General features: G+C 38.6%; 2 protein-coding genes across 7 annotated transcripts in view; both read left to right on the plus strand.

Annotated features, from left to right (window-relative positions):
- Positions 1-14,494, plus strand: part of BDP1 (B double prime 1, subunit of RNA polymerase III transcription initiation factor IIIB) — a 58,651-nt gene extending 44,157 nt beyond the window's left edge. For 3 of the 4 annotated variants that reach the window (XM_068423326.1, XM_068423327.1, XM_068423329.1), the window contains exons 33-42: positions 954-1,105; positions 1,922-2,063; positions 2,648-2,834; positions 4,658-4,718; positions 6,263-6,449; positions 7,897-8,113; positions 9,022-9,064; positions 9,920-10,214; positions 11,534-11,774; positions 12,120-14,494. In XM_068423326.1, coding sequence (XP_068279427.1) covers positions 954-1,105; positions 1,922-2,063; positions 2,648-2,834; positions 4,658-4,718; positions 6,263-6,449; positions 7,897-8,113; positions 9,022-9,064; positions 9,920-10,214; positions 11,534-11,774; positions 12,120-12,248 — 1,654 coding nt within the window. In that variant the 3' untranslated portion in view covers positions 12,249-14,494. The remainder of the gene's footprint in view (positions 1-953; positions 1,106-1,921; positions 2,064-2,647; positions 2,835-4,657; positions 4,719-6,262; positions 6,450-7,896; positions 8,114-9,021; positions 9,065-9,919; positions 10,215-11,533; positions 11,775-12,119) is intronic. The other variant, XM_068423328.1, reaches the window with a different exon arrangement.
- A 306-nt stretch (positions 14,495-14,800) lies between these two features.
- Positions 14,801-17,261, plus strand: part of MCCC2 (methylcrotonyl-CoA carboxylase subunit 2) — a 40,567-nt gene continuing 38,106 nt past the window's right edge. For all 3 annotated transcript variants that reach the window (XM_068422524.1, XM_068422526.1, XM_068422525.1), the window contains exon 1: positions 14,801-14,948. In XM_068422524.1, coding sequence (XP_068278625.1) covers positions 14,808-14,948 — 141 coding nt within the window. In that variant the 5' untranslated portion in view covers positions 14,801-14,807. The remainder of the gene's footprint in view (positions 14,949-17,261) is intronic.

Below are 17,261 nucleotides of genomic sequence, written 5' to 3' on the forward strand. Positions count from 1 at the left end.
AGTGCATTATGTTTTTTAGTGCATTATGTTTTTTAGTGCATTATGTTTTTTAGTGCATTATGTTTTTTAGTGCATTATGTTTTTTAGTGCATTATGTTTTTTAGTGCATTATGTTTTTTAGTGCATTATGTTTTTTAGTGCATTATGTTTTTTAGTGCATTATGTTTTTTAGTGCATTATGTTTTTTAGTGCATTATGTTTTTTAGTGCATTATGTTTTTTAGTGCATTATGTTTTTTAGTGCATTATGTTTTTTAGTGCATTATGTTTTTTAGTGCATTATGTTTTTTAGTGCATTATGTTTTTTAGTGCATTATGTTTTTTAGTGCATTATGTTTTTTAGTGCATTATGTTTTTTAGTGCATTATGTTTTTTAGTGCATTATGTTTTTTAGTGCATTATGTTTTTTAGTGCATTATGTTTTTTAGTGCATTATGTTTTTTAGTGCATTATGTTTTTTAGTGCATTATGTTTTTTAGTGCATTATGTTTTTTAGTGCATTATGTTTTTTAGTGCATTATGTTTTTTAGTGCATTATGTTTTTTAGTGCATTATGTTTTTTAGTGCATTATGTTTTTTAGTGCATTATGTTTTTTAGTGCATTATGTTTTTTAGTGCATTATGTTTTTTAGTGCATTATGTTTTTTAGTGCATTATGTTTTTTAGTATTTTAAATATTTCTATTATTCACTTATTTCTGTAGGTAGGGAACATCCTAGTTTGCAGTATACCTGCCTGTTCTGATTCCCAGATGATCTTTAATTTTTGTTCTGCCAAATAGTCTTCTGTCTCCTCTGCCAGCTGCAGCCTGTATTTCAGCTCTTCATTGTCTCATCTATTCCATCTCTCTTATCTCTTCTCTGCACAGTGATCTTTGCTGGAAATATTAATTTCATCTCACAACTGTCAAAAATTAAGAACTATATTGATGGCATTTTTCCTTTTTACTTGCAGTGATAACTCTTTGCCTACAGTGAATAGTATGAGACTGACAAGAGACAGGCTCCTGAAGCCTGAGCCAGACTTTGGAGTATTGAGGTCCAGTGAAAACATAATTCAGAAGTCACTTAATACAGATGTACCTGTGGAACAACTAGAGCAAGTTGGTAAGCCTGTTTCTTATCCTAGGGTTGCGAAAATGGTTTCTTCTGATGGATTCACATCGCTTTATGAAATAAAACTCAGCTGAAAGTCGTCTTTACTTTCTGTCATGTTCACAGATGATGCATCATCACTGTAATGTAGGGCATCCATTTATGGTATAGTTTTATACATAAGTATACCTTTCAGTATAAAATTAAATGAAATCTGAATATCAGTTTTTTCTGTGCAGGTCTTAAATTACCTGGAAAGCCCTTAAATTACAGGACTGCTGATTACAGAAATACAGTACAATACAGTGTACTTTTTTCTATTATTACTGTCTTTCCCTTCTATAAAAACAAAAGGGGAGATATAGACAATTGTTTTGGTTTTCTTAAAGCAGTTACAAAAAAGGGTGGTCTTCAGACTCTTAATTATTTTCATATTAGTGGCAAAATGCACACCATACCAAATCACAGAATCACAGAATGTTAGGGATTGGAAGGGACCTCGAAAGATCATCTAGTCCAATCCCCCTGCCGGAGCAGGATTGCCTAGACCATATCACACAGGAACGCGTCCAGGCGGGTTTTGAATGTCTCCAGAGAAGGAGACTCCACAACCTCTCTGGGCAAGATGAGATATGTGTATTATGTTTCATTTATATGACGTGTACATATACAGCAAAATTGTTAATAATTTTGTAGTGTGTTTATATATACATGTCTACATATATATACATTTTAATATACAAAAGCTTAATATGTAAAAATAACAGGCATATTTATACACATCACACACACACAAAATATTTTCATTTTTATTCTTGTATATCTTAGAGTCTACAACCCTGAGAGGTACTGTGGAAATACAGAAGGTGGAACTAGAACAGGTCATACTAGCTGCAGGTGATTCTTCAGTTCTTCGTGATTTTGGAACTAGAAGTATGGAACTTACCAAACAAGTAGACAAAACTGAGAGGTAGGAAGAATCATCAGTTAATAATGACTTTATTCCTAAAGTCTCTTAAAATATGCAGCTGAAGTGCATGTGTAGTATGCGACTGTGATGGAAACTGTGCTTACAGATACTGTGTGTGTTTATGCACACAAGTGTACAGTTTAGACTTCGGTTTTTAAGGTTTTTCTCTCCTACATGTTGTCCTACAGCTTTTGGTAGTAAAACATTAACTTATGTTTGCTGTTTCAGAACTTAGTAATCACCTTGCTGCTTAATTGTCTCCTATGAAACTGAGTCTGAACAGAAATGTTATGAAGGTGATCAATTTGGAAATGTTTATGAGCTTCTAAGGCTTCCTGCTTGGTCATGCTTTTAGTAGAAAAGTCTCAATTAGTGGTGTTAGGGAGGCTTTTTCGTGAAATACTTTATGTAGACTTGTTTGAAGATTATGCATTTTGTTTAGTAGAATGACGTAGTTTTTAAACAGGTGCCCTATTTCTCTATAACTACATAAGCTTCATATTAAATAAATAATTGTATGGAATTTTCCCCGTGCACAGAGAATCTTCAATTGGTTTCAAATTAACTAGATATATACCTTACAGAACAGAAAAAGAGATGAGAGATGCTTGTGGAAATTCAGGAGATTTAAGACCTGTAACTGCATCACCAAAACCTGAAAAATCTCACCTTGGACTAGAAGATTATCCAAATCAAAGTTCTGTGGATGGACTTCTTGAGCAAATTCCTTGTCCTTCTGAGCACAATATATGCACAATCAACTTTACTCAGGTACAGAACTTAATTTAATTACAGTCTAGAAGTGCCCAGTTTCTGAAATTCTGTAAAGGAAGAGGTTTTCAGTGCAAATGTACTCACCTATTTTAACGACCTCATATTTCAGCTGGTGAAAGAAACTTTTCATTTTGCAAAGGCATAACCAAACTTAATCTTTCAGACAAAACTTAATCTTTGTAGCCTCGGTTTGTAGCATTTCAGCAATGTGAAAAATATATTAGCAAAATTTTGAGTGATTTTTTTAGAGATTTGGTGGAAGTAGTTACCTAGGACTCATGTATTCATTCAATCTGGCCTCTTAACTGTTATATTTGTTTAAATTAAAATTAAGTGAAAATGTCACTGCCAGATGCAGCATCTTCATTGTCACCTTCATTTGCTTTGTTTGAAACAAACTTTGAGAAGCTCAACATGAGCTGGCAATGTACGCTTGCAGCCCAGAAGGTCAGCCGCATCCTGGGCTGCATCAAAAGCAGCGTGGCCAGCAGGCCAAGGGAGGTGATTCTGCCCCTCTGCTTTCCTCTCGTGAGGCCTCACCTGGAGCACTGCGTCCAGCTCTGGGTCCCCCAACATAAGAAGGACATGAAGCTGTTGGAATGAGTTCAGAGGAGTGCAACAAAGATGATCAGAGGGCTGGAGCACCTCTCCTATGAAGACAGGCTGGGAGAGTTGAGGCTCTTCAGCCTGGAGAAGAGAAGGAGACCTTCTAGCAGCCTTCCAGTATCTGAAGGGTCCTACAGGAAAGTGGGAGAGGGGCTTTTTACAAGGGCAAGTAGTGATAGGACAAGGGGGAATGGTTTTAAACTGAAAGAGGGTAGATTTAGATTAGATACGAGGAAGAAATTCTTTCCTGTGAGGGTGGTGAGACACTGGCACAGGTTGCCCAGAGAAGTTGTGGATGCCCCCTCCCTGGCAGTGTTCAAGGCCAGGTTGGATGAGGCTCTGAGCAACCTGGTCTAGTGGAAGGTGTCCCCTTTTAGGTCCCTTCCAACCCAAATCATTCTATGAACTTCATCCTTTGCTGTGCTCTTTCCCATTTCTTTCAAAACCCAGTTAAGAGTTTTACATGTATATTATCATGGACAAACAGTATGTCTTTCACATCCATTTCTTTGCAGTAGTTTGTATATCCCTGTTCTAGTATAAATGAGAAGTATCTTTTTTCTTCATGAGCGAAAGGTTCATTCTCAGGTTTTCTAGTATTGCCTGAGATCAATGTACATGCAGTTACAGTGGAACAGCTGATGGGTAGTAGCCTGTTTTGCCATTGCAACCTGTTGATGTGTCAAGGCTGATCTCGTGTTAGAACAAGGTACAAAAATGATTTGGCTCTTACAGGACTGGCAGAGAGTGTGAGAAGAGGCAGCTTGCAGTGGAGTAGTCGTGTTTTTAGCAAAGGTACATGCCATAAAATGGAAGGGATAGATGAGTTGCAGAGCCTGGTGTTTTTCTCTGGCACTCAGTGGTTTTGTAATGGTTGGGAGAATTGGTGTTCTTAATGCCATTGAGCAATTTATTATATGAGTCATCTCTGACAAGGGTTGTGCTGTAGGAAGTATAAATTTATTTTGACAAACCATCAATACAGATAATGAGCTGCATATAAATTTTATATTGCTCAAGTGTTTCTTGTCCTTGTCAGGCTAATATCCTTCAATATAGAATAACTAGAAGTAAAAGCTGACAAAATGCAATGATGATGATGTCATTAGATTTTTTTGGCTCTTCAGCATTTGACATGCTTTGTTTCTTTCCTGTTTTCTAGAGTTGTTTCTCAGATTTATTAACTTGCTTTATTTCAAATGTGTTATTTCTAGAAGGAAGCTTGTGTTCAGGATTCTCAACAACAATGTGTAAGCAGCCCAGAAGCGACTTCAGGTATAATGTGCTAATATTCTGAGTTAGCAAAAGCTCGCACTTGTGTATCTTTCAGTTAGGCAAAGATTAATAAAAAAAAATTAAAATGTTTTCATTTACATGATTAATCAATCTATTTCATTAAGAAAAATGACTCACAGCACAGTGCCATTCCCCTCCCTAGCCTCTTATTACATTTCATTAACAAACTAGACTTGGAAACTTTTTGAATGTCACTTTATTAATTTTAAATAGCAGTGGCAGGGAAACTTCTTTCTCTCTCCTCCCTGCTGTGAGCTCCTGCTGCTTACCTTGTGTTAGGTTTAGGACTTGTTAGAGCCCTTTATGAGCCTCTGACTCGCTTATCTGTCAAAAATTGAACCTGACAGAGGGAGAGAACCTGTGTAGTTTTCCACTGGCGTAGTGAGCTATAGTGGCTCATGAAGTTGTCAATTGAATGTCAGTGTCAAAGTTGTGCGAGTAGGAGGGCTGGACTGTGCAAGTGTGGAGTGGGGAGAAAGGAGAAGAGGGGAAGAAAAGGGAAGAAGACAACCAGACTTCCCTCTTACCTGTAGTGAGTCAGCAAATTAAGTCCTAACTGATTAGATGTGATGAAAGGTATGAAGGTGATGGCTGCTTTTGCCTAAAAAAAATTGAAATGGAGGTGGTTTGGAACCAATAGTTGTTTAACGTATGGGAAAATTACTGCGTCAGAAGCCCAGAATACTTGCTTTACATGGAAACTGCAGTCCAAAGTTGTAACTTCTGAGCATGTGCAAAAGATAAGGCTAATACTTCTTATTAGACATCTGTTGTTACGCTCTGTTATTGCAAGGATCTAGGGACGGAATGTCTTAAATCATCTTTAATTAGATGAAGAAGCAAAGTGAGTTGAGCTTGGAATAACAGCAGCTTTAAATCATCAAGAATGAGAGCTGTCCTAAGTGATGGAGCAGCACTGCTGTTTTCTATCTTTTGAAAACTTTACAAGTGTTGTCTCCTTAAACTCATTCTAATGGATTGCAATTGGCAGTTATCTGTTAATGTCCATTTATTGACTAAATTATTTGTATTTTTCATTTATTAGATACAAGACTGTACTTCTTGGGTCCTCTTCTGCAAGTCTGCAGTGAGGGCAAAAATCCTTGTGTTTGCCATCAAAACAGCAGACTCCTGCCATTTAAACTCTTAATATATGACAGTTGCAATTAAAGACAGGGCTATTTGATCACCATTACACAAGTTTAATTAAAGTGCAAATTGTTCTTTAATGCTAGAACACCCATTTTAAAAGCTCCATCCCTACTAGGAATTTTTAATATTCTTCATTCTGAGTGGTAATCAGGACTCCACTGCAGTGAATAGGCTCCAGGGGGGTGACAATGTGTATCTTATCTAAGAAGTAAGGAAGCATATTATCTCAAAGATATTGACAGTGCCATTTTCCCTGGAGAAATGAGTGCCTAAAATTTAATTACTCAAGGTAGAGAGGGCGTGAAGAGAACAGTGTAATTTCAGACTTGAATAATAGATTTTTCTTATTTATTTCCCTGAAAAAAATACAGTAGTGAACGATGATCACAGATGTCCAGAGGAGGAACAGACATTCATTTTAACTTTGGTGGAAATCCCAGCTGATTCAAAGGAGTTTGCATCTGCTTTGCTGGAACAAACTTCAGAACCGTTACTACCAGCCCCAATACTTATCAGCCCAGTAAATGCAAGTGAAACAAGTGTGACTGAAGTGGAGAGGTAAATGCTTCATTTTTGAGCAAAGTGAAACACTTTTTGTGAACCTTGATTGTTCCCTGAATGTGCATTACAGATTACAACTTCTCAAAAGAAGAAATGCGAGAGGAAATAATTTTGGCAGACTGGTTAGAGAATTAAGAAAGTGAAAAGGGCTCTAATCAGATTTGAGAAAGATCTCATCAGTGGTTTAAAGTTAGTATTTTAGTTAGCGGCGATTTTAGTGTCAACCTTAATTCTGATTTATCCTTTAAAGCAAGTCTTCCTTTTCAGTAGAAGTCATTTGTCCAGCCTCAGTCTATTCTGCCATGGATACTTAGAATGAAAACTAATTGAAATGAAAAATCTAAACATGTTCACATTTTTACAGTACTTTAACAGTTTTGTAAAGTAGCTGTTTATTAATTGCTCTTCCAGATTTTTAGTATAGATGGTCTTCTGGAGAACATGATAAAGAGTGGACACAAATTCAGATATCATTCTCTTGAGTTTGTGCCATGTTCAAAAGGCAGAAGAGCCGAAAAAGCAAACAAAGGAGTTATTCAACAGAATAATAACTGGTTTGCAGTACTGCGATACAAAGGGTTTAAATTTTTTTTACAAGTAGTACTCCTTAATGCAATGTAACAAAATTGTTATTTCAGCGTTACAGTTGAACTAAGTGTCCTGGTCAGTTTGGGAGGAAAAAACCCAACATCAAAGCAAAAAGACATTCTGAAGAATAGAAAGTGTTGTAAAAAAGCCCTATTACTATATTAATGTAAGTCCTCATATTATAACTAGAGGTGTGATGCGATTCCACGTCATTGTGGAGGACCTTGCCCTGTGACACCAGATGTTAATGTCATTCCCTTAGTTATTGAAAGGGTAGGCCTTGGAGTGAATTTTGGCTACAAAATTAATTTTGGCTACACAATGTAAGAATTCTAACTCCTGTGGAACTACTGATGATAGACAGAATTGCTGACAGGCAGAGTTAGGGTACATCTTCTGTTCCGTTACCACTTTACCCTATTTCCATAGTCTCTGCTGCTTCGCTAGATGTCGTGCTGTCTTTTGAGATCACACTGGGGTGGTGTATGTGGAAGGGTATGGAGGTGTGGGGATGAAGATTCACCTGTGCATTATAAATAATACTGTATTTTAGGATTTTCTAGGGCAGTTAATCAGTTGTCATAGTTTTACATTTTATGAAAATATCAAGTGGAGTTCAAATAGAACGGCTCCTAAAGTAACTAGGTTCAATTATGCCTAGAAAAACTCAATTCTCTAACTAAAGATAGCACAGCAAAATGTTTCTTGGTAGTAAACAGTACATTTGAAGTTAATAGTGACATTAAGCAAGAAAGAGTATCACAGTAGATCCATGTGTAACTTCCATACAGAAATGTATTACAAGGTAAATTTTGGCTTCTTGTACAATCACAGTAATGACTTTATGTATAAACAGGATTGGATCCTTGACAACTGCAGCTGATGGATTTGCTGCACCTTTAAAAAGCAGTGTGGAAATCAAACAACTAGAGAGCGTGTCAGTAGAGCCCATTCCAAATTTGCAGACAACTCAAAAAAGGACAGCTGCTGAGCTTGAAGAGAATTATTTTCCTCCTGCCAAGAAAACTCTGTCTACTGTTGTAGTGGAAGGTAACTTGGAAACCACTTATAAGGTGAGGTGGTAATTTGGTGAGTGAGTCTTTATGCATAGTATAGATGCATAACATACAATAGAGCATTTTAATTATGTTTATTGTTAAACGGTATCACTTGCTTAAAAATGTACTGCCTGTACAACTTAAAGAGAAAATCAACACCCACAGATTTTTATTTTGAACTCTACAACAGTTTGCGGGCTGTTGATTTAGTATTAATTTTTTGGAGAATCTGTAGGCTCTCACATTTGTTTATTACGCTTCCTAGTAGGCAGACTGGTAGTAATGTTTTATTTGGTTCATTCACTACAGCCTTTCTGACAATGACATTGCAGGAGGGGAAACTGTGCATATATATTGGATGACTGGCAGAGTGTCTAGGTTCAATGAATGGTGTTGTGATTCCTCCTGGTGTCTGTTACATGAAGAAGTTGTTAGAGATGTTTCTACCTTTTTTTTAACGTAGCAGGTATTAGTTTAAAAGAACAAGCTGCAAATAAAAACTGGCCAGCGTGTTTCCAGCTTCTATCTGTGCTTTTAGAATATGACCAAGCTTGTGGCAGTGACTACCAGTAATTTTTGTGAGTAGGCTAAGATTGGGTAGTGTGTCTGGGTGAGGGAATGGATGACAATTCCCCACATGATTCAGAGAGCTTTTCTAGGAAGGACTGGATAACAATCCTCTTCCTTTTTTGACCTCTCATCTTGACATCCTTGTCTTGAGTCATTTGTCATAACAACACCTTGAAAAGCCTGCTCAGGAAATGAGTTAAGTGGTGAATGATACTGTACTGAAGATGTAGTCTTCTGTATCACTCCTTTTCTTAGAACTGTACAGACACATGATATGACTTTATCGACTTTCATTGTCTCTTCTATATTGAAAGAAATAGAGAAATAACTTCTTTTTTATTTTTTAAATACAGGGTTATTCAATTAAATCCACAGATGCTCCAATGATAGCTTCTGGTAGGTAAACTTAAACTTGTAAAACAAAGTATAATTAATGTAAATGGATAATACATCACAGTTTAATACTGGTTGTCATTGTACTAAATAGTCCTGTCTGAGGTTATCTAATATAAAAGTAGAAACAAATTTTCCTGGGAATACCCCAATACCACCATTCCATGTTTTCTGCTATTAACTAGATGTGTTGGATTATATAACTGGCTGTTAATAATGGTTCTAAAAACCTTAGTCTGTTTGTGACACTTGGGAGGTTTTTTGGACTAAACATGATATCTTCTCTTAAGCAAATATTTCCACCAGTTGGAGAGTGTTAATAACCAAAGATATTTTAACGATATCATGCCAAAATAATTTATTTTCATTTTATTTTGTATTTGTCTTTTAAAAAATATATGCACAATCTAATTGTTTGAAAGCTTAATCTGCCTCTGAAGAATGAGCAGGGAAGCAGAATTGCTAACAACGCAATCTTCAGTGATCTGAGCTTATGAAAGGTTTGGAGAACTACTTTTTGGCCCTGGAAAAGACTTTAAATGGAAATTGTGGAAGCTTTAACAGCTAGATGACTTGACTTGCAGTGTGCTGTAAAGGAGGAGGGGGAGTGTGTGCTATGAAACCGTACCTCTGCCAGCCTTTCCAGCTTTGCCCCATAACATCTGTAAGATCTTACAGACTTTAAAAGTAGAATGTGAACTTTTAATTTTTAGCAGTGACTTCAAAACAACAAAAAACCTGAAAAAAATTCATCCCTTCTGTTGTAATGATTAACATCACATGTGTCTTTTGGGCTGTTGTGTTATCACTGAAGTTAAGTAACTGAAGTCCTTGAATGACTCTCAACTCCTTTTACAGAGAACCCTTTTCAAAAAACAGAGGCTTCGGCAAAGGAAAAAGTACTTACCTCTGTAGTGATGTCTGAGTCTGTGTCACTGCTGGCTGAGAGAAGCCAGCCTGAGACTTTGGAGAACACAGGGAAAGCACCACTTGAGAATTCAGCATCCAAACAGGAAGAGGAGGCGACGTCTAGATTAACCTCTAACAGAAAAGCAGAAATAAGTGGACAAGGAAAGCAGGGGGATGTGCATGAATCTGCACAGTTGGAACATACTGGAAGCCTAGCACCATCTTCAAAAACTCCATTACTCAGGTATTTATGCAATAATGTTTTGTCAGCCTTTTCTGTAAAAAAGGCTGTTTCCATATTGAGGTTTTTATATCCTTTTTCCACTTAGTATTACAAGAAGGGCAGTACTATTGTTTGTGACCTACCTGGCTAAGAGTTATAGTATCTGTCGTTTCCAGCAAATTAGAAAGGATCAAACTGTCTGCTTTGAAATTTGAATTATTTTATTCATTAAATGAGCAGATTGCCCAAGGGACACTACTGACGTCTGGTATGTCTATTTAGACACTGATAGATGCCTCTTGTGAGGCAGACATCCGTTGGCTATGATATGGATTTAGAATAATTGTTGTTTTCCTTAGCTCAGTGTAATGTTGTGATATATACACCCATCCACTTGTTTCGATTTTTGTCCTTCTGCCAATAAGATTTGTTACTGGTATAGTGCTCATCACACTGGATTTTTAGGATTAACTTAAGATGTGTCATTTCCCCAAAGGAGTTTCAACCTTGACAGCGCAGAGGATATTCCTCTATCCATCTGACTGTGGATTTTTTTAATATACCTTTCTACAATGTTTGTTTAAGTGTTTGAGTTCCTGCTCTCTATTGCTTTTACGCTCACTGATTTTGATTGTGGTGCTACAGTGGTTTCTTCTGATCCTGTCATTTACTTTTTCATTATGCTTGTGTGAGTAATGAAACTGGTTGGTTGTACCTGGGACATCCACAGCAGCTGGGCAATGATGCATTGACATCAGAATCCTTGCCTTAAAGTTTACTTTGTAAGTTGCTAACTCTTAACAACGTGAAAAGTTGATACTCTATACCTCCCTCATCACTGTGACTTCCATAAGTTCACTGTTACTAGGTATGATGTGATTAATAGGTTGAAACCCTGCAGCAGATAGTCTTCTTTCTGGTGTTTAAGATAGTCTGCTGTGGCTCCATCCTTGGGAATCAGGTTTCTTTTTCCATTGATTACATGAAGGATGCTCTTTTCTGTTCATTCTTTAGGACTATGTCTCCATTCCTCTTGGAATCTCTTTCTGAAGATCTGGTAGCCTGTTACAGGCTCTGGTTTAGTAGCAGATAGTAGGTTCCTGTGCTTGGGGTTGGAGATTGTCAAGAGTCTCTGTAACTCTTCGAAAAACTCTTGTGCCAGAATATCAGTAATACAAAAGCCTTTCTCAGAATGACTTTGTTTTTTTTCTTAGAATGTTCATATATCTCAGAGGTGTGTATTTGTTTCCAGTGTAATGAGTTGGACTCCTGTAATACTGTTTACATCTTCCTTTTATGGAGCAATCCTATGACATCCTGACTGTATTTGTTTTGAACAGGGGTGGACGAAAACCGTTGGGATTTTTATCTTTAATTTGCAAAAAAAGGAGTTCTGAATCTGCAGAAGATACCAAAGGGGAAAGACAGAAAATCCAAAACCCTCGGATTGTCACTCCGAAGCGAAGTCTAAAAAAACCCACTCCATCCATTAAGCATCGCAGGGAATCTTGTTCCCTTCCCTCTACAAGCACATCATTGTCTGTGGAACATGAGAATGTAGCTGCTCATACTGCAGTTACGGTATGTGTTTACTTTTGAATGTCCTTGCATTTTTGAGATGTGAAGAACAGTGAATTAGCTGTTTCAGGAGTGGGTAGGTGGGCATGGAGAGATGTGCTCCAGTGAATAAATCCTGACTTGTATGTGTCTAGGAAACTTGTGAGGGAACCAAGTTGGTTTTTGCTCTGCACATACATCTACTTGTTTTCTGTTTTCAGTAAACTCTGAATTTTTTGTCTAAGCTTCCTATCTAAATTGGAAGTTCAAATGCATATATCTATATACACATCTACATACACACACACACACACACACACACACAAACAGATCAAGACTGTTAAAAGCAGCCTTTTCTTTTTCTATTAGGTTCCATGTAATGACCCATCTGAGAAGCCACCCCTTTGTGCTGAAGATGAAGAGAAGGAAAAAGAGCCAACCAGAATCTCTGAGTATTTTTTCAGTGACATCTTTATGGAAGTGGATGATTCAGAATAGCAAATTTGCTTTATAAAAGCCTGGGATCTGAGAGTATAATACCACAAGAAGGGAGTATTTTTAAAAAGTTATTATTTGTTCTGATGTTCATTATGGCACACTTACTGTTAGCCAAGCTGTTGTTAATACATTCCATAAAGATGAGACCAGTTCCTTCTGAAGTGACCTGGATGCTTTTAAAATGTTGACACAATCTAAACCACTACATTGATGTCGTTGGATCAGACCAGCGGCAGCTGGCTTATAGTTTCATTTGTTTAGATGCTCATCATGGGTGCGTGACTATCTTTGAGAAAAGTGCAATGAAAAAATGCTTAATCTTGTGACAAGTATCCCTTTGAATTTTAATGCTAAAGCTTGTGGTACTGGTTATACAAGTTTACTTCTTTTTGTGAAGTATTTTATGTTAGTATGTTAGAAGGAGAATGAACCTTTTAATGTATAGTGTAATCTCTGTAGACCAGAATGCAAATACTGGAAGTAGTGTAGTAAATACATAGATATGTTCAGTGCTGCAGATATTTTTATTAGCATCTCCAAATTATGTATTTTTGTAAGAGTTTTTAATTGCATAAACTAGAAGATCCTAACCTGAAAAGCCAAATGGCTTTACTTCCTTAAAAATGTATTGAGAATAACCAGAAAAACACAATTTACTAAAAGATGCTACACAATGTTAATCTTCGCAAGTGTTCTATTGTAGTGGGAGGAAGAGGTTAATGTTTCCTAGTATAAATGCTGATTTCCTTCTAAATTTGAAAACAAGGGGATAGATACCACTTCTTTTCCTTGGTTTTACATGTAGGTGTTTGAATCTCTGCTGACTTGTTTTCCCTTGTGCAAACTAGCAGAAAGAGACTGGATTTAAAACATGACTATATGATGTGGTTGCTTTGAGGATTTGCTACTCTGAAGCAGTTGAATGGTTTTCCTCATGGTGCATGTCTGCTTGTACTGTAACTTGCTATAAAATCCTGGTGTAGCTTTAGATTTTAGTCTGAAGTTTTACTTGCCTCATCAAGATGATTGTCTTGATGGGGTAACAAGGTTCATGCAGTCTCAAAGTCAGGTGGTCACTGAAAGATTAAATATTTATTCTGAAACTCCTTATTACACAAAAATTAGTGTGTAGATTTAAGTAGTCTAAATTTTTCTCCAGTTGCTTAATACCAGCAGGTACTTTTCCAAAACAAATTATTTATTATGAAAGTGAAACTGATGTTTAAATGATACTGTTAAGAACCTATCTTCAGCTTTGTACTGGATAATCATTTACTGGCAAATATTTTCATGTATCTAGTTAATTTTTAAATACTTGATGAAGTTTGAGACTCTTTGCCTTTTCAGAAGTCATTGGCAAGGCTTCTGAAGGAGCCTTTAAAATTTTGTCAATAAGGAAAAATAAACAGAAAAGCGACCATTACTGAAAATTGCTACGTTATCAGGCCTCTTGTCAGTCAAATCTCACTAGCAGCAGGATCTTCTTGAGAGGATGGAAAAGGGACTAACAGTCCGAGTTTAAAGTAACTTACTTGAAAGCGTACTCTCAACTCCCCTGTGCCCTCAAAAAACCTCAGAAGCCCACTACCAACAACAGTTCCTGTTCAGACAGTATCTTGGGCTTTGCCTAATCCATTTAACTTGAAATGTTTATCTAAGTATTATCTTACTGTAAACGTTATGAAATAGATTCATCTATACAAAAAGCTCCACATATTGTATATCTTGTAGATATTATTTTATGTATGCAAGTGTTTAGTTCCTGATACATGTGGCATGCTTAAAATCATTTGCACCTATAGAGCCTAAAAATAGGTTTGTGCAGAAAGGCTATGAAGTAATTGCCCAAAGTACTTTCAGAGGTGATAACCATTCTGCGTTTAGTTGTGGACATTTTCGCTTGCATTTGTATTACAAGGAAAAAAAAAAACCCAACTATTTCATTACTAAGATTTTAAGGTGCCTTATCTACCTTGTTCATTGGGGCTACACATTTTTCCCCCTGCAGTAAATCACATGCACTTTGTTAGAGGGGTTTTTTTTTTTAAAGAACAAATTTAATTTGAGTAAAGACAACTTTGTGTCCTGTTTTGTGTATGAACGTTTTATAAGGGTGAAGGACGTAAGAAAAGATGGGTGAAAGCTCAATCCCTATTAGTTTAACATGGCATAGGACTGCTTTGCTGCTTATTCTCTCACACCCTGTATCATTGCATATAAGCTTTCTGTTCCAAAGAAAGTAGTCATGTTCTGTATATAAATAATGTTAATAAATTATTTTATATTACCTGTTTCCCTTTCTTAGAATATCAGTCGCAGTTTTTAAAGGGGAAGGCTTTGGCCTTTTACCGAGTTTAATTCTCAAAGTAACATTGCCGCAGGGGCGGGGGCCGGGGCCACGGCGTGGGGCTGGCGAGCCCGGGGGGCGCCGCACCGATTCCCAGGACGCGGCCGCTCGGCCCGGCCGCGCCGCCAGGGTCCCCGCTCTGCCCATTGGCTGCGGCGGGGGGAGTGGCAGCGGCGGGCCTGGTACTGCCAGCTCGGAACGGCTCGGCCGCCATGCTGCTGGGCCCCCGGCGGCTGCTGGGCCCACGGCAGCTGCTGCGCAGCGCGGCAGCCGCGCCGCCTGCCCGCGCCTACCTCGGCGAGGCCGTGGCGGCGGTAGGCTCGCCCCCCGACGCGGGCTCCGCGCTCTACCAGGTAGGCCGGGCCGCGCGGGTCCGGCTCCCTCCGCTCCGTGGGCCGCAGGCTGTCTCCCCGTGCGGCGGGGGCTGGGAGCGGGCAGCGGTGCCGAGCCCCGGGCGACCCGCGGGCCTTACCCGCCCCTGAGAGCCGGCGGACGGCTGGGAGCGGGCCGGGGCGCGGCCGGTCCCGGCCTGCCCGGAGGCGGTGGCTCGGCCGCCCTCCGCTTCCTCGTCTTGGTTCTGTCAAACCTGGCGGGTGTTTAGGGAAGGCCCCGGCCGTGAGGCGCGGCCTGCCAGCGGCGCCGGGGCTGCGGGGGCTCAGGGTCCGTGTGCGCCGTGGGCCGGGCGTGCTCTGCCCGCGACCGTCCGCGGAAGAACAGGGACAGGACGGGGGGAGGCGGGATCTGAGTGGAAGTGCGGCCGTGGCCGTTTAATAGCTGGTATTACAGTGGACAATTAGCGCGCTGGTACATGGTAAACATGCGCTTCTGTGCACAGCGCGAGGTCACCCTGCAGGCAGGCCCGGTTTCACGGTGCTGCTCCCCCGTTCACATTTTCTGAATACCAAGTTCTGTTTGTTTCATTCAGGCTGTGTGTAAAGGTACCGTATAAAAAGAGCGTGGGTTTGTACCATGTCTGCCTCATCGTGGATTTTTTTTACACTTTTTTAATCAATGCCAACTCTCACTGCATCTTCGGTGTTGAAGAGCAGGTCGGTATGGTACTAAGGGACACGGGCAGTTTGTGGGCGGTTGAAGGTGGTGGCTGATGATTCCAAAGTTGGAAATTCTCGTGTCTGCAAATTGATTCTTGAATTGAAGACAGATAGAATAGTTTTACACAGTCATGGGCATGCCTTCAGAAAACAGGACACCAACAGAAAGAATTGTCTTTTGCAGAGGAGGAGGGAGAGGTGGAATTGTAGTCGTCTTTACAAAGAGAACAGTACTTCTACTGCAAATTGTTCTAATAAGGCATTATTAACCTCATCATATTCAAGATAAAAATCGTGTTTACAGTTAGAAAAATACAGTTTTGGGTGTGGATCAAAACTGGTAGGATAGCATGCATTTGTTTTCAAATTTGTTCCAAGTAAAATATCAAACAGCAAGTGGAGCAACAACGTGTATTCTTACTGAAATATTTCCTTTGGTTCTGTGGTTCTGCAGAAACAATGTTGGGACAGAAGTTAGGTAACTGGAACTTCTGTGAAATTTCAGTATGTGTATATGTGTACACAGATACAAAGCTTGTGTATGCAAAGTGTGTACATGTATGTGTGTATATGTATGTGTATGTTAATATTTTGCATACCAAAAAGAAAAGAGTAGTATTTTAATAAGTGTGTTTACTCAGCTGAGTTGTCATGGGATTTGCATTTATGTGTGTGTGGCTTTCGATCTCAAAAGAAAAGCCAGACTTGGTAACTTTTGTAGAACACATTTTTTACTTTTTTTTAAATGTTCATGTATTTTGGCAGCAGTTTCCAATGGGATGTCAAGACAGGAAAAGTTTGCCTAGCTCTGCGTAGACGAACCACTTATTTGGATACATCTAGTATGTCGCTGAACCAGTAAAATAGCTAATAGTGTTAGTATTTGGTATAAATAATTTATAGAGCACTGTAAATGCATGTAGTGCTTTACAGACACAAAGAGCTGAGGTGCCTGCTGTGAGGCACTTAACCATCTGAAATAAAAGCAATACAAAGAGTAACAGTGCAAACATATGAAGGCATAATGCTACATGATGAAGGTCTTGCCTTCTTTAGCTAATGTTTGCCTTTCTGGCTCTGAATCCAGCTAGAAAGGCTGGCCTTCATAATGTAAACTGTCTTGCAAACCAGACAGGTAAAAATGTAATTGAAAAATCAGTATGTCTAATTTCTGGAAAATAAAGGAAAATCTATGTAAAGATTGCAAGGATTAGCTCTTACAGCTGCTTTGTTTGCGTAGCAGTAATTCAGTTAGCTTGTGCAGTAACTGCAGGATTAGTCTGGAGGTTTTGCCTCTTGATTTTGCTTTAAAGTTTGTAGAAGACCTCATATTAACAGCAGAATTTTATAGTACTTACTGGTGCAAGGGCCACTTTCCAGAAAGAATTTGCATCACTTCACTGGCCTTTTTGTCATTAATTAATGAAGAGCCCACAAATATATAGTGGAACTAGCATGTTTGGTTCTGAGAGGAGCCTTTTCTCTGTGTGTTCAAAACCTACAGTAAGCTTTCAATGCGTCTTTACTTTTCCTTTGTAAAGTATAATGATGTGTTCTGGTTATAGGCATGAAAGATAAGGGTAGAAATTAAGTGAATTTAAGCAACTCGAACAT

Source organism: Nyctibius grandis, chromosome Z, assembly GCF_013368605.1.
Source record: "Nyctibius grandis isolate bNycGra1 chromosome Z, bNycGra1.pri, whole genome shotgun sequence".
Lineage (NCBI taxonomy): Eukaryota > Metazoa > Chordata > Aves > Nyctibiiformes > Nyctibiidae > Nyctibius > Nyctibius grandis.